We start from the raw sequence: 21,437 nt of genomic DNA, 5'->3' as shown, positions 1-21,437 counted from the left end.
TCGCCCCTGCAGAAGGGAGGTCAGGAGCCGATGACCAAACGTCACTCACCTCGCTAAATAGCCATCAGAATGGCGGTCGGTGGGAGAGTTCATGTCCTTGGATGAAGACTTGTCTTCGGTGACCGGCCCGCTGCTGGCCTCACTGTCGGCTTTTTGGCTCAGAGTGTCTGAAAATGTATCATCCCTGAAACAACGGGAAGCGAGTGAGAGAGCCTTTGGATTTGATGAGTGGGGGAAAAATAAGGGATGGCATTTATGTAGGTCTTTTGCTAACTCCACTCTCCTTGGTTTGTAGGTTTGGGGTTTGTGTGTGTATGTACATGTGAGTGCAGATGCTATGGAGGCCAGAAGAGGGCACTCTAGCCCCTAGAGCTGAGGTACAGGTGTTTGGTTCCCAACACCCAGGTTTGGTGGCTCACAAACTCAAGTCCTCTACAAGACCAGCACGTGCTCTTGACCTTGAATGTCTTCCCAGCACCCTCAAGTAGATTTTCATTCTAAACATAATAATGTTGCCAGAAAATTTCAGGCATACAAAAGAATAGTCATCATCTATAACACACTACACCAGCCAAGTGTGGTGACACACACCTTTCATCCCAGCACTCGGGAGGCAGAGGCAGGTGGATCTCTGTGAGTTTGAGGCCAGCCTGGGCTACAGAGTGTGTTCCAGGGCAGTCAGAGCTCAGAGTTTTGAAAGCAACAACAATAACGCCCCCCACACCAAGAGGCAACTGTGGTTAAGATTTTAGGAATATAGCTTTCAATACTTTGCTCCTGTGTCTAGAATGTCTATGAGTATGTGCATATATACATTATTACATTAGGGATAACAGGCCCCTCTGTTTAGTCGTTTAGATATACATGTTTATTCAATTGCCACGTACACACTTTCTTATTTCTAAAGCTATGTATGTCATTAAGTGTTTCTACTCACTTTATGTTGTGTAACTAACTCCACTTGGGCCACTGAAAGGTTGGGACTACTCACATGTCCTGCACCACGATGTACTGATGAGGCACAAGCCCGTCAATCCCATTGTGTCTGCCTTCCCACCAGTCCTCAGAGGCGCGGTGATACAGCAGTAGGGACGCACCCTTCTTGAAGGACAGCTCTCTAGCAGACCGCCCGACATAGTCAAACTTGGCTATTGCTTCGATTGGCTCACACTCTACAGAAAACAAAGACAGAAAATGCAGAGGGACGGGGAAGTCAGGAAGGCATGATGCTTTCTCTGAAAGGTCAATGTGAGGCTTTAGACGCAGGCCGAACAGGGCAACCAACACTCTGGAGGCAATAAGAGGCAGTTGATGGAGAAGAGGGAGAGGAAGGGAGGGAGGGAGAGAGGGAGAAATACCTCTAGTTGTCACCAGTTTTCTAGGCAAAGAAAAATTATACACTAGGTCTTAATTTCCTCAACCCCTTATTTGAGAAACAATGACAGTATAATAAAAAGATTTTGACTTTGCAATATGATATAGAAAACCTCTCCTTGGTTGTAATATCCTCCACAGTGGTTCTAATCTTCTTTTGACATTGATGGAGTATCCTTGCAACATGTTAGTAGCATTTATAACACAAAAAACATGATCCCAGCAAACAGGCTTTATTAGATTAAAAAAAAAAGATACACAAAATCATCATGATAAATGCTATTTAAATACATTTATTTTCCTTGTGGGCTCTTTTTGTTTTGGGGGTATGAAATCTCAAAGTTACCATTAAAACTCAAGAAAACTTTCTTTCACTTCATAAAAATTTTAGATTTAATTATCAAGCATTCATACAGTAGACGGCCCTCTATTTGAAGTAATATTCAGTTTCAAAAACTGTTTTCTGGGAACCAAGAGACATTGGTGGGAGAGACTGTGACGGAGTAAAGAAAAAGCCAGACCTCAAAGATTGCAGACTGTACAATTCCACTCATTCAAATGACATAACTGTAGATAAGCAGAACAGACCAGTGGCTGCCACGGGCTGTGGTAGATGAGGTGATGGAGGAAGTCGTTGTGGCTAGAAAGGGTAGCATGAGTTTCCTTTCAATGCAGGCTGCCTTGATGTTGCCTGTGATTGTGGTCACATAAATCTGTCCGTGTGATAAACGACACAGTGCCAAGTGACCCCGCACACTCGTGCAATGTGGACATGGTCCACGGCCTGTGCCGGCATCAGTTTTCTGCCTGTGGCATTGTACCAGAGGTGTGTATGGACAATATTCCCATTGGAGGAAACAGAGATGCGTACACATAGCTCTGTGATACTTCTTACAACTGCAAACAAATCTGTAATCTCGGGGAGGGAGAGGGAGAGAGGGAGAGGGAGAGGGAGAGGAAGGGAGGGAAAGAGAGAGAGAGAGAGAGAGAGAGAGAGAGAGAGAACGAACTATCAAACTTTGGGCTTAGGATGAGAATCCAGCTCTGATTTAGTTGTGATTAAATACTAAAAGGAGAGGCGGACAGACCACAGTAAATTAAACCCCTCTAAAGGTTGCTTTGTGATTTAGACAACTGTAGAAATGTCCTTCATTCAAAGCCTTTCTCCTCCTCTCCTACCAGCCCCCCATTCTTGTTCCTGCTGTCCAACAGGCGTGACTGGACATCTACTAAAAAGTAAGTGGAAATGAAAAAGGCAAGGAGTGTATGCTTATAGGAACGTGTATATTGTTAAAACCTGGGCATGGGTTCGTTTCACATATGCCAGAACAAGCAGGCAACGTGGTGGGGTCAAGCCATCTCTCAACAGCTCAGGAAATTGCTTTCTACCTATCCTGATAACACACCTACTCATTTGAATAGCTCGTTCTTCCCAGCGTTCACCACAGAATCTGTCGTACTTACGGATAATGACGGTGTGAGAAATTTGGGGATAAAGAAAGCTCGGCTTCTCTCTCACTTGATACATTCAAAACTCTCTGGGACGTGTACAGCAGAAGCGAGAAAAGCAATGCACATTGAGAACCTTTATGGGAAGGGCGTGTGTCAAGTACAGTAAATCATTTGAAGACCGTGTTTGAGGTAAATATTATGTCATCATGCCCAACCATAACACTAGAACCTGAGTGGAAAAAGGTGTAAGAGCTTCCAGAACAACAATGTGGCAACTGGGTAAAACTTGGAGATCAGATGCTCATGCTTTGGGTGTTTGTGACATGTCACCAAGGCTCATGGTGTTCATGGTTGGTCCATAGTTGGGTAGCATTGTTTTGGGACACTGTTCTTTCTTTAATGAAAGAACCTCCTAGATATGGTGCCTGCCTGGCAGATGCTGACCTGTAGGGGGCAGGGTTAGGGAGTTATAGGTAGGTGAGAATTCTCTCTATAGAGAGAATAACAGTCGCATTCTCTGCTTCCTGAATACCAGGGTAGCCAGCCACCTGTCACCCAGGCTGCCTCCCTGTCTTCCCCACCACAGTGGACCACATCTCCACATCTATGAGTCAAAAAAACAAACTCTCCCTTCCTCAAGTTGCTGCTTTGAGAAATTCTGTCAGAGCGAAGAGAAAAGTAATAGCATACCACCTCAAGTCACATTTTATTAAGACTTTGCAAGTGGGAGTACTATTAAATATTTATAGGACTTTCTATTTAAATGGAGTGACCCTTTGTTCCAAATTTCCAGAGAAAGAATCAATCCGGCTTGATCTGAGATGATGAGATACGAAAATCTGTACTCCAGTTTTCCCTGGAGGATAGAAACAAGTCTGTTCATGGAGTGAAGACATGCTAATTTGTTAAAAGTAACTTCACGATATAGGATTTGCAAGCCAACATGCCCTTATTATTTTTTAATTAAAAAATGAAAAGCTACCATCAGAGGACAGGATATATAATCCATGCATGATGTGTCAAGGAGAAGGGAAAGGCTCATCATGCCTCTTGCATGCATGCAGGCTTACAATGTTAACGCCGGCCAAAGGCTCTCTAGAACAACATGTATATCACATACACAAACAATTTTAGAATCACGACCTCTGTGACTGTCACATCTTTTTGTGACTGCTTTTTCATATAACGGGCACCAGGAGTATCTGAACCACAGGTGGCAGGGTCTGTCAGGATGGCCACAAGCATCAGAAGACCATTTTATTGGTGATCCTGGTGGATCAACAAGTCATTTTCAGCAATTTCATTATTTTGACTCTTTGCGCTCTCCTGGGAGCCATTTCACAGTCAAGTGTCAATCAATAAGGTATTTATAGGCATCTCAGTCTGGGCATTGCATGGCAAATCAATCTCAGGGCATGGGGCGCCATGCTTCTTTCATAATGAGAGCCATATGGTCCTTTCGGGTCCTGTGGCGACCTCTTAGAATGCTGCTAATGCTGACATCAATACCAATAATAGCAAGGCTGTAATGTGACTACTTAGTGCTTCTGCATGGCTCTGAGAACTGTGCAAAGGGGAAGCGGACTCGGCAGAGTGGCGGCCTGGATGGCCTGGTGCTCTCAAGTCCTGTGTTCCCATTGTACTGAAGCCGACCCAGAGCGAAAACAGAACCTTGACAGACTGATCAACTGTCCTGGCAGCAGGGAAGGCGTGTTGGAGCATGTAACCCATCCTGAGACAGAACACGAGGGTGATGGACACCCAGCAAGCACTGGGGATAAAAAGCCTGGGACCGTGGCGCTGACACACAGACACAGGCGACTCACCGTCCTCGCTGGTGTGCGGCTCCGTGCCCGCGTCTTGGTCCACTTCCTCCAGCGTGCCGTGTTCGCTGTACGGGCTGTCGCTGTTGGCGGGAACACACACGAAACCAAAGGGTGATCACGGGAGCCAGGAAACACGAGACTCCCATGCAGGGACAGGCCTGGAGAACCCGAGCTCAGAACGCCAGTGCCTCCGTCACTCTCATTCTATGTATGTGCACACGGACATGTAGGTGCACGGCGGCTACTATAACTGGGCACGCCTGCAAGGGATTCCCTGGTTGGCTCGGGTGGGAAGACCCGCCAAGAGTGGGGTCCCAATGAGCACGAGCATCCATCGTCCTCTGCTCCCTGAGTGCAGACGTGTGCAGACGCCTCTGCTGCCATGACGGGCTGCATTGGGAACGGTGAGCAAGAACAAACCCTCCACCCTCGGTTGCTTATGTCAAGATGTTTTACCACACACATGTGTATGTGCGTTTGTGTATACATGTGTATTTGCATATGTGCATGAGTATATGCATGTACATATGTAGGTGTGTGTATACATATGTGTATTTGGATGTGTGTACCTATGTGTATGGGTATGTGTATAATACATGTGTGTGTGTGTGTGTGTGTGTGTGTGTGTGTGTGTGTGTGTGTGTATGTATGAATCCACCTTTTACGAGAGGTGCCATGGAGTTCTGGTCATACACGCCTTCCCATGAGACCTTCCAGCCTCCATACCTATGAGAAGTTCCTTTTTTCAAAATTACCCAGTCTGAAGTATTCCGTCACAGCGACAGAAAATAGACTAAGGTACCTGGGCTGTTCCCATTAAATAATATTAAACACTAACCATTGGGTGTCCTGACTGACCTCTTGTATTCACAATGAGTCATTGATAAATAAGCACTCTGACTAACTGGTATAGCAGAGAGCCTCAAGGACTGAGACTTCTTTCGTTATTTACATGGAAAAATGACCGGAACCCACATATCAACCATCTTTAAGGTTCCTGCCTTCTACGGTCACTCTGTGGACTCTGCTCTCACTCACGTACGTGGCTGGGAAAGGACACCATGCTAAAACTGTCTCAGAACACATTGATGTGAATTTGCTCACACTGACCCGCACTACTATAATACTTCTTTGTAAGAGTGATGGTCAAAGCCGGGCGGTGGTGGCGCACGCCTTTAATCCCAGCACTGGGGAGGCAGAGGCAGGCGGATCTCTGTGAGTTCAAGGCCAGCCTGGGCTACCAAGTGAGTTCCAGGAAAGGCGCAAAGCTACATAGAGAAACCCTGTCTCGAAAAACCAAAAAAAAAAGAGTGATGGTCAAAATAAACAAGACTAAAAATGTATTTGCTCGATGGGGCTCCCGTGAAAAGAGAACATGAAGATACTTGTCACGGAATAAACCTATCTGATTAGGCTGGGGACGCACGGAGTGTTTGCCAAGCGCATGCACGAGGCATTTGATCCCCGGCATCGGAAAAACCAAAACCCAGGCAGGCCCAAATAAAACCCAAGAATGGAAATGAAATCTGTGAATTCAGTAAGTCATCTCTTCTTCATTTAGTCTAGTAATAAAATATTAACATCGCTCTCTCTGGCATCAAGACCTCATGCTCTGTCTCTGTGTCTCTCTCTGTCACCCCGCCTGTCCTGGAACTTGCCATGTAGACCAGGCTGGCCGGCGCACCCTTAAATAAGCAGACTCTGAAAAGGCAAAACCCTTATTCTTTACAGAGGCCCAGAGAGGTCAAAATTATCTACAATAGTCCGCTAACAGTGTGCTTCCACAAGAAAGCCCCCAGTGCCACGGACTTCACTGTTCTAACTTAAATGTTACTGCTGCTGTTTCTCCTTTTAAAAATAAATGAAAAGCACTGGTAGCTTATGGGCATTTTATTTTATTTTATTTTGTGTGTATGCTGGTGTAGTGCCTCATGTGTCCATGTAGAAGCTAGAGCCTGAGACTAATGTTTTTCTCTCTTGTTTCCCCTCTTTTTTTTTTTTTTATTTTTTTTTATTTTCAAGACAGGGTTTCTCTGTCATTTTGGAGCCTGTCCTGGATCTCACTCTGTAGACCAGGCTGGCCTCAAACTCACAGAGATCCGCCTGCCTCTGCCTCCCAAGTGCTGGGATTAAAGGTGTGCGCCACCGCCGCCCGGCTGTTTCCCCTCTTATTTTTTTGAAACAGGGTCTAACTGAACCTGGAGCTCCCTGTTCGGAGAGGCTGGATGGCCAGTGAGCTCCTGGCATCCTCCTGCCTCTGCGCCTCAGTGCTGGAGTTACAGACACACCTAACTTTTACGTAGTTGCTGGGGATCTGAACTCAGGTCCCCACGATTCAGCAGCGAGCACTTTCACCTCCCCAGGGCTGGATAATTCTCGTGCATCATTCCGTCAGTTAGCTACGGGTCCCTGAGAGGGAGGCCCCTGCTCGTGGACTCACCAGTAGTCGCCTCCAGCCATGCATTTCTCGTACACGGGACCATCCAGTTCTTTAGCGTCTGGGAAAATCGTCTCGTGATGGATGATGATGGTCTTCACGATTTCGTTCACATGCGCCTGGCAAGACACTTGGTCCTGTATTTCTGGGACAGGCATCAATGTCGGGCCAAAGCAAATGGCCAAATTATAAGGGTCCATCATGTTCTCATCACTGTACTGGGAAAGACTGTAAAAGCGGGGTTTGGGAAAGGAACGTACTTAACAGGATACTTCATATTTTGAATTTATTTTACTAAAAAAAAAAAAAACCTGTGTATGTGCATCTGTGTGTGTGTACACAGAGTGCAGGTGCCCTATGGAGGACATAAGGTAGTGTCAGGTCTCCTGGAGCAGGAGCTACAGGTGGTGGGTGCTGGCATCTGAACTCACATCCTCCAGAAGAGTAGGGCATACTCTTCACGACTGAGCCATCTCTCCAGCACCCTTACCTCGTATTTTGAAAGCACAGATTAAACTATTGGTTTTCTTTTTTTTAATCATTAGAGGAAAAATGATATGCCATCCCACTTAATCGAACCCTGAACAGACTAAGATCGACTAGGTAGGAGAGGAGGGGAACACACATCCTCGGTGTGTGAGTCAGAGGCGCTTCCTGAAGCCCTGAGTTTAAAAACGACATCAACTGTAATAGAGATAAGGACCGAGATGAGTTTCACTGGTAAATATTAAGGTCTCGGCCCATAAATGCAGCTCATGCGAATCTGGGCAGTGCAGTTTCCATAAAGCCTTACGATTATATCTTTACATTTGCCCTACCACTCCAAGACATCTTAGCTTTCAACTTTTCCCCCTTATACATCTTGAAAAAAAAAAAAAAAGCAGAATAAAAGCAAACCATCTTTTTTTGCAGGGAGGCAAAAGAACTGTGGGCTGAGAGCCTGCCGCTGTGTCTGCACCCTAGGTGACAACTCACGCCACCAAAGACGCTGAAAGGCACAAGACAAAAGGGCAAATCTTAATTCTCTTATTGTCCCTTCTAAGGTGGGAAAGCTCTGGGCCCAGTGCTGGCTGTCTGCGACTAATTTCCCAGATGTTGACGATACTTCACAGGCGACTCCCAGCCAGCCAGCCAGCTCTTTAATGCTCGGCTTCTAACACACAGGGAATCTGCAGTTCTCTGGAGAGTTTGGAGTATAGCATGTCAGCCACCAAAGGAAATGCAAAATGCAGGCGAACAGAACACAAGGGGGGGGAGACAAAAAGGAGACTCCACCGCCTTTGTGAGGCAGTGACAGACACTTAGCATCCAAGACACCACCTGACGGGGTACCTCAGCCTTTAATGGAGATCAAGAGATAGTGGAGAGAGGGAAAATGCAAAGAATGATCCCCACAGCTACCAGATGTCCTTCCCTTCTGCCATTTCTCAAGTATACAAAAAAAAAAAAAAAAAAAAAAAAAAGGCCTCCCACTGCCACCAGGCGACCAACCGAGTGACACCTTGAAACACCGGGTTAGGGGAAGAGGCGAGATCCTGCAATAAGAACTGCCCAGTTTTCAAAACTCACACCTGAGCTCAGTGGGAAGAGTCGGGCTTAATCTTTCCAGGTCTTTATTTTAGTCCTGGCTTGAAGAACATAAATTCCAGTTAAACTGTGACTTCCCAGTTTTGATTTTATAGGAGGAGAAAAGAACCGCTCATTCCCCCTTTTCAGGATTCCCGCTTCAAGCATCCTGGGTGGGGGTGGAGGTGGGGGAGCGGGGTTCATCTTTCCGCGCAGGCATCTGTGGGCAGAACCAGTGAAACGCAGTGCCAGCTGCCCGACGGGTGAGGCCTTTGCCATCCACCTGAGCTTCGCCAAGAGTTACATTAAAGCCTGGAGAACTTCCTTGGTTGGAACACTGCTTTCCTAGGCCATGGTGGGTGTCAATAGTTCACAGCAGGTTTTGCTCTAGAGTGTCAGAAAAACTGGACAGGAACAGCACTGCTGACCCCCTGGGGGTCCACACCAGTTGTTGGGGGAGGGGAAGCATGCATTTTCAAGGTGATCCTGGGCTCTGACAATGTTTTGGGTGACCAGGCTTAGTCAAAGTTAGCCCGTGGGCAGGAACTGTTTATGGTAGACGCACTTCATATCCCTTTTTAAGGTAGCACTTCTGTCCAAATGGCCTCCTACTGTCCTTTGGGAATGTTTTAGGTACCCTAAGGTGAGCCATAAAGCCTAGTTCTGTTCTCCCTGTAAGCAATTCCCTAGTGTATGCTCTGTGGCTCTTGTGGCCAATCTGAGTGGGTTTGATTTTAGGACTAGCCAGCAGGGTTGTCATGAGTCTCCGTGGCTCCTGTGAGTGAAATACAGGTGAAAAAAAAAAATCCTCATTTGAAGAAGGGAAGAATCCATACTAGAGGGAGAAGGCATGTCCCTCTGCTCACTTAGGTGTTGACTCTCAGGAATTGTGAGCGTCTAGCTGCTTAACTGAAATGTGGAACAGGAAGACGTTTAGATGGGATCTGAGGGAGACTTGCCTATGGAACCCACTCATCAGCAAACAGTGCAACAGAAAACCAAGTTGCCCCATCAAGAATCAAGTTTCTTTGTAAACAATGTTAGTGCTTTCTTAAGATTCCTGTTTCAACATTGTAGCGAGCGACTGCAAGATAAATACTTTCTTCTTGACGAGGCCTCATTTTTTTTTTTTTTTTTTTTTTTTTGGTTTTTTGAGACAGGGTTTCTCTGTGTAGCTTTGCGCCTTTCCTGGAACTCACTTGGTAGCCCAGGCTGGCCTCGAACTCACAGAGATCTGCCTGTCTCTGCCTCCCGAGTGCTGAGATTAAAGGCGTGCGCCACCACCGCCCGGCTTGACGAGGCCTCATTACAGTGAATTTGTGAAAATGCTGCTTTTGGATGGATATCTAAGCCATCTACAGTCCCCCTCCATCCCGACTACAACATTAAAAAAAAAAAAAGACAATTTTTTTTGCTAGGAGAAGGTGGTTTACATCATTTTGACAAAAACATTTTTGACATGAGCTCTGGATGGAAGTTGGAAAAAATCCCACATATTTCACTACAAAGTGTTATTTATAACAGCATTTTGGATATTTTGCATGTACAGCCAGCCACAGTTTCTCCAGATTTTTCATGTATCATAAAAAGTCCTTGATCTCCCGAGGTAAAGAATGGTCCCTCAGCTTACATTCAATCCCTCCCCCTTTGACTCTGCTGATGAATGGAACTCAACACACATCTTATAGCATCCAAGAACACAGACAGAATGCGGACGGGCATTGTGACAGAACACTGGGGTACTTACTGATTGAGGAAGGCAAACAGGTACCTCATCACTGTGAGGACCGACCTGGGCAAGGTCAAGAGGAGTTTGCGGATGTGAAGCGCCCTCTCATAGAGATTATCTATTCCTGCAGGACAGAGAGGACACGGTCAGAGTCCCTTCAGGTCACATTTGGAGCGGATCTTTGCAGCACCCCTTACAGGGACACGCTCAAACCTCAGCGGCACCTTGACCATCGCAGGAAGCAGTCGCTGGTGTGGGCCACGTCTCCAGGGGTGGTGTCTCCTCTGACCTGTCAGCATTCACTGTTTTCCCGGAATTGACTTGCTTGTGGTCCTTACCTGCCTTCCTGCCCCTTTCTCTACCTCGTTTTTTTTGAGACAGGGTCTCATGTAACCCTGATGACCTCAAACTCAAAATCCTTTGGTCTTTACAAGTGTTGGGGTAACAGGTATGAGCCACACTGGTTTATTTTGTGTGATGGCCGTGGTCTTGGCCTTGAGTAATTTAGAGTCCTTTAGCATTTAGAACCCACTTCTCTCTATATTGTGAGCACTATATTTGGCCACTCATATGGTACCAATGCCTTTTTTTTTTTTTTTTTTTTTTTTGAGACAGGTTTTCTCTGTGTAGCTTTGCGCCTTTCCTGGAACTCGCTTTGGAGACCAGGCTGGCCTCGAACTTACAGAGATCCACCTGCCTCTGCCTCCCGAGTGCTGGGATTAAAGGCGTGCACCACCACCGCCCGGCGGTACCAATGCCTTCTTGCTGTTTGTGAATTAAGCCAGCTTTCTGGGATATAACACACCAATACATACATATCTATCTATCTATCTATCTATCTATCTATCTATCTATCTATCTATCTATCATCTATCTATCCATTCATCCACCCATCTATCAATATATATTAACATATATATCTATATATATCAATGAATATATAGATATATACACACAAACACATATCAATGTATCTATCCATCTATCAATAAATATCAACATATATATCAATATATATCTATATACATAGAAACATACATATATTGCATCTATTAATCTCTATATATATCAACATATATATCTATATGTAGATATACACACATATCAATGTATCTACCTACCTACCTACCTACCTACCTCAGTGTTCTGAAATAACTTTGAAGCTTTCCTGTGATTTTGTATTACGGTTGGTCCTTAACTGCTCTGAGATACTGATGTATCAGACTCTATCCTGAGCGGCCGACACCATGCCACAGGCTTCCCTTCAGGCTGTTTCCTTCTTCCTGCTAGTGGCAACCTCATCCAGTCTCAAGGCTGTGATCGCCAGTTCTAACGTGGCGACCCTCTCCCCGCTCCCCTACTTCAGTCCGTCTCTGGTGGTCCCATCACTGATTTTCTCACTGCCCATTTCCCTAGGAAGTTTTAGCAGTTCTCCCTTGGTTGACTATGGATCTCTCCCACCTAGTTTCTCTTTCGAATTAAGTTGTGGGGCTCGACCTTGACTTGGGTTCACATGAGGAGGGTTTCAAAATCACTGGGATTCTTTTGGGCAGCCAAGGTTGGAGACTGTGGGCCTGATTACTCATAGCAAGCTCGTTTTCCTGGAATTTTGAGTGCTGACTCAAGCCGCCTTCTATTCAGTATTAAAGTGGGCATTTTGTTTTATATATACTCCATGCGGCTGGAAAGGTATGAAAAATATCAGAATATTTTTGCTCAATCACAAATCAGTCTGCAGCACAGCACACAGTTTATCAGGGTGAGTGGGAATGAACCACTGTGGATGCCTCAGCTGGACATGGCACCTGCTCAGCTCCCAGAAAAGAGGAGTTCAGAAACCCTCTCCCTGGAATGTGAAAATATCATCATATGATTAACATTCCTGTAACATTTTTGTTCTTTTAACCCGAATCAGTAACTAAAAGTATGAGTGAGTGTAGTTATCATGAATTAGATATGGATATTTTACTTTCTTGTTGATAATGTACTTTGAAATGGAAAAAAAAAATCCACCCATCAATAGGACTCGGGGGGAGGCAACATCTACTGAATATAAATACATGTTTAATATATTTTCCAAGTAGTGGTCTTGATTATTTCTTCTGGGGAAAAAAAAGTGTAACATACTTATCATTTTTTTAAAAGTTTTAAGCAGGTATAGAAATTCAGGCCACAAGAATGCAATAATTAAGTTGTCAATACTGGCATGCTTGTAGTCCCAGGAGGATCAAAGCAGAAGCTCAGAATAGGCAGTTTACCTCCTATAACAACCTGGAGTAGAACCTGGGGACCATACTGGATGGAGACGGAAGATGAAATACTTGAATTGAGGTGGTCTGCAAGTCACGGAGACGCTAAGTCGGGGACTGTGTATCCAGGACACTGGATGCTGCAGGGTTGTTTTTGTTTTTGTTTTCATTTTTTTTAATTAAGAAATTTTCTACTCACTCTACATACCACCCATAGAGCCCCCCTCCTCCCTCCTCCTACCCCCAGCCCTCTCTCCCAAGCCACCCCATATTCCCCACATCCCCCAAATCAAGGTCTCCCATGGGGAGTCAGCAGAGCCCGGCACACTGAGCCTAGGCAGGTCCAAGCCCCTTCCCACTGCACCAAGGCTGCTGCAGGCTTTTTAATGTCACAGATTAACTGGTTGAAGGCTTATTAACCGAGCAGCTGACTTTAGAGAGTCTAAGGTGGTTGCTGTTTCCTGTTGAAAAGAACCATCCCTCCCCGAGGTAAAATCGTATACATTATGCTCCATTCTTAAAAATTAACACTGAGGGCCGGAGAGCGAGCTTAAAGAGCTTTGAGAGCTCTTGCAGCGGACCCAGGTTCGGCTTCCAGCACACACTGCCTGTAACTCCAGTTCCAGGATCCGATGCCCTCCTCTGGGCTCCTGGATGCATGTGGTGTACATCAACTCATGTAGGCACACACACAGACACATAAGTCACAAAACTCAAACAACGTGGAATTTAGTAACACTTCCCCACTACCCATCAGAGAACTTGGGTTGATCGACTTTATATTCATGCTCTAAACCAAACAGTTACAAAGTTTACTATACCCATGGAGATAATACATTGAAGAGATAAGTTGTCACACTATTATTCCCAGGTAGGCAGCGACCTCTGCTCTTGGATGGCTATGTATAAAGGCACCTGCCAGTTCTGATAAAACCAAGAAGACCATGTGCCACTTTTTATTGAAGATTTTTTTTTTTCTTATTTGGTTTTTTTTGAGATAGGGTTTTTCTGTGTAGTCCTGGCTGTTCTGGAACTCGCTCAGTTGACCAGGCTGGCCTTGAACTCACAGAGATCCACTTGTCTCTGCCTCCTGAGTGCAGGGATTAAAGGTGTGCACCACCACTGCCTAGCATGTATAATTATTGTTAATGTCTGTCATATCTTGTAAAGGGAATGCCACTCCAGAGGTGAAGCAAGGTGAGGTCACAGCCTCCAGAAGTGTTAGTCTGATGTTAAGAACCTCTTAATCTGTTCTAAACTCAGTCCCTTCTCTTTGGATGCAGTTTCAAAATTTACACGAGATTCACAGTAACATTATTTGTAAAAGTGGGAGCAACCCAGATATTTATAGACAGATGAATGAATAAGCATCATGTGGCCTAGACATGCATTGGAATATTACTCAGCTCTGAAGAGGAAGGTCATTCCATGGATGAACCATGAGGATGCCACTCTAAGCAAAGCAAGCCATACACAAAGGGACCATTATGATGACATGGTACCATTTCTATGAGGCCGAATCATAAAACAGAGATGCAAGGGCCTGGGGGAAGAGAAGAAAGAAGCAGCTCTTGTTTGATGGACACAACGTTTCCGTTTGGGAAGAAGCAGCATTCTAGAAATAAACAGTGACAATGGATTCACAATGCTGGGGAGACATCTGACTTCGCCGCACACCCAAAGACGGTGAATTTTGTCGCACATTTCACCATAAAAGAATAACTGGGGAGCCCCTCGGGTGCAAATGCAAGGTTTAGATGTGAACAGCAATGGGGATTAAAAGAGGGACCCCCCAAAAGATGACAATAGATTTTGTAATGCCAATGTATGATGCCTGCAACCACAGTCCACATACACACAGACACAGAGAGAACCATTGTTGGTGTTCTGGAAGTTGATGCAAATGCATCCGTACCAAGGCCTCACTCAGTCCTACAATGGGTACCTAGCTGTTTCCTGGTGGGCTGCGCAGGAGGCTTGTGTGTGCAGCCTCCAGGAGCTCAGCTCTGTTACAAACAGCCCACTTCCTCTCCCGCGTGCAGTTGGCAGGGCTGAATTTGGGGGTGCCACCAACACACTGATTAACGTGTGCTTCTGGTTGGCAATTTATGGCCCTTCAGCTGTACTGGACAGAAAGACGGCTCTTTTATTCTCCACCAAGGAGGCATCAGGAAAATCAGACCTCGTCTGGACTCCTTTCAAGCTGGGTTTTGTTCCCACAATCGAAGACCTCACGTAGTTAGTGAAAGTGGCAGCCTTGGTCATGCATGCAAAGCTCCCAAGGTGAATTTATGTTCTCTTCCTAGCAACTCAGGGCGCTCACGCCAGCCTCCCAGCTCCACAGTGCCTCAGGTGACAGCTCCAGGAACGTGTGTGCGCGCGTGTGAAAAAACGCCACAAAACTGGAGCTGGCTGAGAAGACGACAAGCCCCAGTGGCCACTGACCCCTCATGTGGGTTCTTTGGTGGCACTCTTTGCTAAAGGATCCATCTGCCAGGAAACAAATAATACACCACAAGGCAGCAATTCCTCCTTGGGCGTGAAGACGAGGGAAGGGAAGCCTTTGGTGGCCCCATACAGGAAGGAGCTCTGAAAGCAGGCACAGGCACGCAAGTGTTTGAGCCCCAGGGACCCACCATCAGCTTTCAGGGTGAGGTGACCAGTCTCAAGGTAGACTTAGGTTCACACTACCAACAGCGAGGCATGACTCAGTCGCTTGTGTGACTAAAAGGGAAAGAAAGAGCAGAGGTGTGTGCTAATGCATTCAGGAGGATCTTCAGCGAGTTACCGCTAGCTTTCCGAGGGAAGAGATACACACACGGAAAGCTCTGTAAACAGCTGATGTCTTCTCCTCTGGTTCACCAGCAGCACTTTAAAAAAGTACGTAGTTTATATAAATCACAAATAATAACTCCTGATCTGCTGACTTTATATCGAGCACAGGAGAGAAGCCGAGTCCTTCCTTTAGAAATCCCCAGACAGCGTCACCTATGGGACACTGAGCTGGCAAGCATTTTCAGAGATCAAGGAAACCTCAAGAACACAATTCTATGTCATCAAATAAAAACGGAGAATCTGAGAGAGAGAGAGCGTGAGCCGCAGGGTACGTCAGAAAAAGCCGACAATTTATGCCAGCCGCAACATAGAGTGTCTGAAGAGTTCAAAAGCTGGGGGGCTGGGAGGATGGCTCAGTGGATAAGAGCGCTTTATTGCTCTTGCAGAGGGCTGTGTTCAATGCTTAGGTGGTTCACTCTAGCTCCAGAGGGGGCCCTGTGACTTCTAAGGGCACCTTCACTCACAGATACAGGCAGGTAGGCACACACAAATAATAATAAAGAGTTCAAAGGCTTTTTTCCACGAAACAACCAAGAATGGACAATAGTTACGTACACAAAGAAACACAAGTGAGTATTCTGTATGTTCCTAACTCTCCAGAGCCAATACAAATGTGTAAAAGTAGGACTTGTTACATAAAATAGAAGCCACCATATGACCACTAAAAACCATATTAAAAGTATAAACTCACGAAGGTAGCACACCATAATTTAACTTACAACAGCATTACTAAGCTACAATCCACACATCACATAATGTGCCCATTTAAATGAGAAAGCTAATGAACTTGATATGCCAGCGTTATACATCATCTCCATCAATTTTAGAATATTTTCATCATTTTGAAAAGAAACTTCATACTGTCTAGCTATGATGTGGTAGGATGATTTTTTACTGAAAGTGTGTAGGGATATACTCAGACAAGGGATGACTCTTTTTAACGACATAGGGTGAATGTCTGATTATGACACGCACTACGTGAAAGATCCACTCACAAAGACCACAGGTGTGCCAGTCCATTTATGTGAAATGAGCACAAAGGGAAATCTCTCTACAGAGAGCAGGTTAGCGGTGGCGGGGTCTGGGGGTGGTTACAGGTGAATGGAAAGCAAATGCCAAGGTTTGCTAATTGGGCTTTTTTTTCTGAGACAATGAAAACATCCTGAAGTCGATCATGATGATGGTTGTTTAAAACTACCCTCAGTGGATGAACCATACACTATGAGAACTATGACATAAAGCTGCTTTTGGACGCATGTATTACATACATTGGTACTATGTGCACCATCTGGGAGGCACTGAAAGAGCCGCCATTCTCCCCACATAGAGGACCGATGGATGTTCTCAGTTTATTTAATAATTTTCAGCAGTGATCATAGATTAATTGCGTAATAAAAACTAACTGTAAAAAAGCACGGACTGCCTACTTGATGGTTCTGAGAAATCGCTGACTGTAGGGTAAAACTGGTCTCAGGGTTATTCATCTCCTGTGTTAACAGACAATGTGAGGATGTTTATCACACACAAAATGTTTCTCACGCAACTGCTTCTCTCTGGGCAGTGGGGTTATCATTTGTTCTACGTGTTTCTAAGGCGTTTCCAACCACTTTGAAATGATCAACTACCGTTTCGTGATAAGAACTTTGATGAAGAAAGGAGGAGAATTTCCAATCTCCCAGAGACACATATACACTGATACAGGAGATTATGCCACAGGGAAGACAGCTGGGGCCGGTGGAGCTGGACCAGGCGAGCAGCAGGAATTGTTAAAGCTGGGTGATTAATTATAGGGAGGTCACTGGGTTACCGTCTCCTGTAGATGCTAAGAAGATGGAACACCATAAGAGGTAAGGACAGAATAGCTCCACGCTGGCTTCAAAAGCACTGCGTGCACACGGATGCATAAATGCCCAGAAGGAACACATCACCGATTCTCTTTGGGTGGTGTGGCTTATGGGGGACAGTATTTTGTCCTGTGTGCTTTTTGTGTATTTTTTAAGAGTTATTTCTGTGACAGAAAAAAATCTCCTGCTATAAAAATGTTTTCTCATGTCTAAGAAATCACCTAAGTGATAATACATTATGCAAAATGGAGTGTCCTGGGCCCACGACCAGGCCAGGAAAAAGACATCCATGCCTTACTTGAATAATTGCTTGGCTGGATACCTCAGGAATCCAGAACCATGATGCATGGTCCTGCCGCAAGCTGCCCAGACCTGCGGTGTGACCTGGAGCTCTCACAAAGTCTTTTAGAAAGCAGCCAGTTTGAAAAAGCAAAAACCAAAACCATGTTTGGGTGCGAACCAGGGAAACAAGGAAGCCCGCCATTTCCCAACGTGTTATTTAATTTGACTTCATCATGAGTCAGTCATTCTTTCAAAGAAATTTCCAGGGAGGTGGGGAATGGATCGTGTACATTAGCCACAGAGAACGCTGTTACAACCCACCACCCCCCTTTACTACACACATCTAAGCTTCCCAGGAGTAAGGCTCTTCAGAGACACAGAGAGAGGATAGCAACCCGTGCACACACACAGGATTCTTTCAAACAATCCAGAAATAGGTAAGCAGAAAGCCGTCGGGGCTTTAGGAACTTACATAAGCTCCTAGGAACGATGAGAGCGAGACCTTCCCACGTGAGCCGTCACACGAAATGACCTTAATAGGAAAATCAAACTCAACTGCCACAGCGCTTACGATGTCACAGGTAAAAACGGGCTATTACCCTGAGATGCTCACCCCAGCATCCCCAGCAATTCCGACTTATGCTGCAGACACTCATAACCATAGTCTCTTTCTTGCTAGATTTTAAGTTTCTTGAGAGCAAGAATCAAGTCTTCGAGTCGCCAGAAAGCTCTGTGTATTGCAGAAAACACGCCAGTTTGATTTAAAGAGTCAAAAGTTTATAGTATTGGGTACAGGGATGCAAGCAAGATGTACTGAGTTCAACCTCTGGATCTGAGTTAAAAGATCGGAAGTCTGGCTGCGGTGGTGAGACTCTGTAAACCCATCACCTTACGGGGAGACAGGAGGCTCAGACTGGAGGATTGTCCCCGAGTGTGCAGAAGAGCGGACCTGGAGTAGACGGCAAGGAAACAGCTGGAGAGATCCTGCTTCAAGCGAGGGGAAGGAGAGGGCCAGCTCCTGAAAGCTGTCCGCCATATATGCTCCATAGCTCTGTCTGTCTGTCTCTCACACACATAACAGCAGCAGCAGCAATGACAACAAATTTGTAGTATCGGTGAGGGAGATCTAATAATGAGTGGTATGCCATTCTTGAAGAATTCATTGGCAAGTTAGGGGAAAATGCAGGCATGCCACAGTCATGCTGGAAAGAACAACCGCTGATCGGGAGATCCATCAGTATTAGCCAGGAGTCGTCTCCTTTTAAAGAGGTTAGAGATTGGAAGGGAAGGGCTTCTTATGTCAAGGCATGTTATATAAGGGGAGGTCCAAAACCGAGTCCTTGAAAGTCCTCCCATTCTGAAGAACGGTCCACTAAACATCATCAGACTTGTGAGGGAAAACGGGAGTGAAGAAGACTGCTCAGTGAGGACAGATGGGAGTTTGTAAGCAGAGCGTTCCCCAAACCACTCACATCCTAGTCACAACCCCAGCTCAGTTAAACCTCAGGCTGCAAATGTACCCAGAAATCTGAAGCCCTGACATCTCCTGTGTCTGCTGCAAGACATGCATCTTGGAACCGGGACGCAGCTTAGTGGTAGAATGCAGGGCGCTGGGTTTGAACCTCAATACTGGAAAAAAATAATACAAAACAAAAACCCACCAAGACCAGGAAGATGTATAGACGTGCAAGCCAGATAGCCTGAGCTGGACCCCTGGATTCCACAGTGGAGGAGAGAACTGACTCCTGAAGGCTGTCCTCTGATCTCCATGATCACCATGACATGTGTGCCCTACCATCACACACACACAAACACACACATACATACATGCACACACACCTGTACACACACCTGTACACACATCTGTACACACACATACATACATACACACATATGAGCACATAAACAAATGGTAAACAAAAATTCTATGTATTTTTCATTTTCTCTTTCATAGTCTACCTATTTTGCTAAGTCTGATTTGCTGAAAAAACCTTGACTGATTATTGCAGAAAAGTCAGGCTGGAACCAGTATGTTTTGGACACAGCAACTTAATTTCTAAAGGCACCTGAAAGAATTATGCCAGAAACATTCGGCAGAACAGTTGATGGCTTACGTGGTTGTACTAGGTATCGGCACGCGTGACCTGAGTTTTCCTTAGGCACAGCCGTCACAGAAGTGACGAGGACTAGCGACATGGATGGAGGCTTACTTTGTCTAAGTAAACACTAAACACTTGCCCTGAATTACCTCGTTTGTTCTTCACATAGACTCTTATGAAGTTAAAGAAACATGCTCTTTAATAAGATGAAGCATGCATTCCACCCAGGTTTACAAAGCCTGCAACGCCAGGATCTGAACCTAGATCTTCCTGACCCAGTGACCCCCAGTCATTAACACCAGCAATGGGATACCATTTCTCACCCGTGAAAGTGTAAGATGATTCAGTAACGCTAGCTGGTGACGCGGGCTCAGGGTCACTGCCCAGTTGCTGCGTTTTGGTTGGCGTGATGTCTATGCTCAGGAAACCACAGAAAGACTTAACCTCTCTGGCAAGGGCATGAGGAGCTTTCTCGGCATGGCCAAAGAAGAATTCTAGAGACACCTTCAGTTCGGTTCTTTGCAGCAGGGCTGGCAGTGGACGGGCGTGGGGGTGGGGTGGTGGTGGTGGGGGTGGGAGGGAAGGTGAGGGTGTGGGAGAGGTGGGGGGGTGGAGTTAGGGGAGGTTTCATTGTTATGTGTGAAATGAGGTCAGCTGACCTCCCTCCCTGGGAACATGACTTGGAGAGGTACTGCATTTACAGACTCACGAAATCCGACTGTGGTTAGTAACTAATGCTTGCTGTCATGATTTTCAGTTTCCTCTGTGAAGTGTCAAAATCCCCCACTGAAGAAAAAAATACCAGTGCTTGGCTAATGACTAACTCGGGCCTCATAATATATTGCACACAATCTGTCTATTGGCTCTGGCTCCCTGCTGACAGGTAATAGGCACTGGGTGTTCTTGTACCGTACAAATGGCCTTTTATCTCAACCTTATTCCTTGAAGGAATAGTAAAAGATCTTTTAATGTCAATTGAGAAAATCAAGAATGAAAAGGCTACATTTCCAAGCCTATATTGTTTTCCTCTCACCGGGCACCTTTTTTTTTTCTTCTTCTTTTTTTTTTTTCTGGTGACCAAGCGATCAGCACCCAGATCTATGAAGCCTGAGGGTGTTCAGAAGCAAAGTCCACTCAGCTTAGGGTGAAGGTGACTCACATGGGACCCAGAATGGAAACAGATGGCCTCAGAGGTTTGGTGGTGATGGAGTCAATGGGTGTGTGGTGTGTGGGGTGTGTGTGTGTGTGTGTGTGTGTGTGTGTGTGTGTGTGTGTGTGTGTGTGTGTGCGTGTGCGTGTGTGTGTGTGTGTGTGTAGGTGAATGAGGGTAGTTGGTGTTTGCAGGGAGTTGATGAGGAAAAGAGTTCTGTTGAGAAAAGACAGAGAGACAAGAAAGAGAGGAAAGCTTACTTACTGATACAAGAAATCAGGTCATTAAACCTTTCCTTAGGAAAGAGAGGGTTTTCCAGCCCCCGGAAATAGAGCTTCAGAACGCCGGCCACAGAGTTGATGTCATGGTTGCTCTGGTCGTCAGCCAAAGGATTCTCACCTAAAAAAAAGAAAATTCGTTATATACACGGCACTCCTTTTCTCTCTCAACAAAATCTGAGTGTATACACACACACATACATACACATACATACACACACACACACACACACACACACACACACACACACACAGGAGCATATGAGTCTTTTTAATTTTGCTCTCTGAAAGATTACATGGTACTAAAATTGAAATA

General features: G+C 45.5%; 1 protein-coding gene across 2 annotated transcripts in view; it reads right to left on the bottom strand.

Moving 5' to 3' along the window:
* The window catches only part of Srgap1 (SLIT-ROBO Rho GTPase activating protein 1), a 269,344-nt gene that overhangs the window by 7,819 nt on the left and 240,088 nt on the right, over positions 1-21,437 (bottom strand). For both annotated transcript variants that reach the window (XM_028869595.2, XM_028869594.2), the window contains exons 15-20: positions 21,108-21,242; positions 10,403-10,508; positions 7,093-7,317; positions 4,653-4,732; positions 992-1,172; positions 50-184 (exon numbers count right to left, since the gene is read on the bottom strand). In XM_028869595.2, the coding sequence (XP_028725428.1) occupies positions 50-184; positions 992-1,172; positions 4,653-4,732; positions 7,093-7,317; positions 10,403-10,508; positions 21,108-21,242 (862 nt within the window). The remainder of the gene's footprint in view (positions 1-49; positions 185-991; positions 1,173-4,652; positions 4,733-7,092; positions 7,318-10,402; positions 10,509-21,107; positions 21,243-21,437) is intronic.

Source organism: Peromyscus leucopus, chromosome 18, assembly GCF_004664715.2.
Source record: "Peromyscus leucopus breed LL Stock chromosome 18, UCI_PerLeu_2.1, whole genome shotgun sequence".
In the NCBI taxonomy this organism is placed as follows: domain Eukaryota; kingdom Metazoa; phylum Chordata; class Mammalia; order Rodentia; family Cricetidae; genus Peromyscus; species Peromyscus leucopus.
This window is presented reverse-complemented; position numbering and strand designations above follow the sequence as displayed.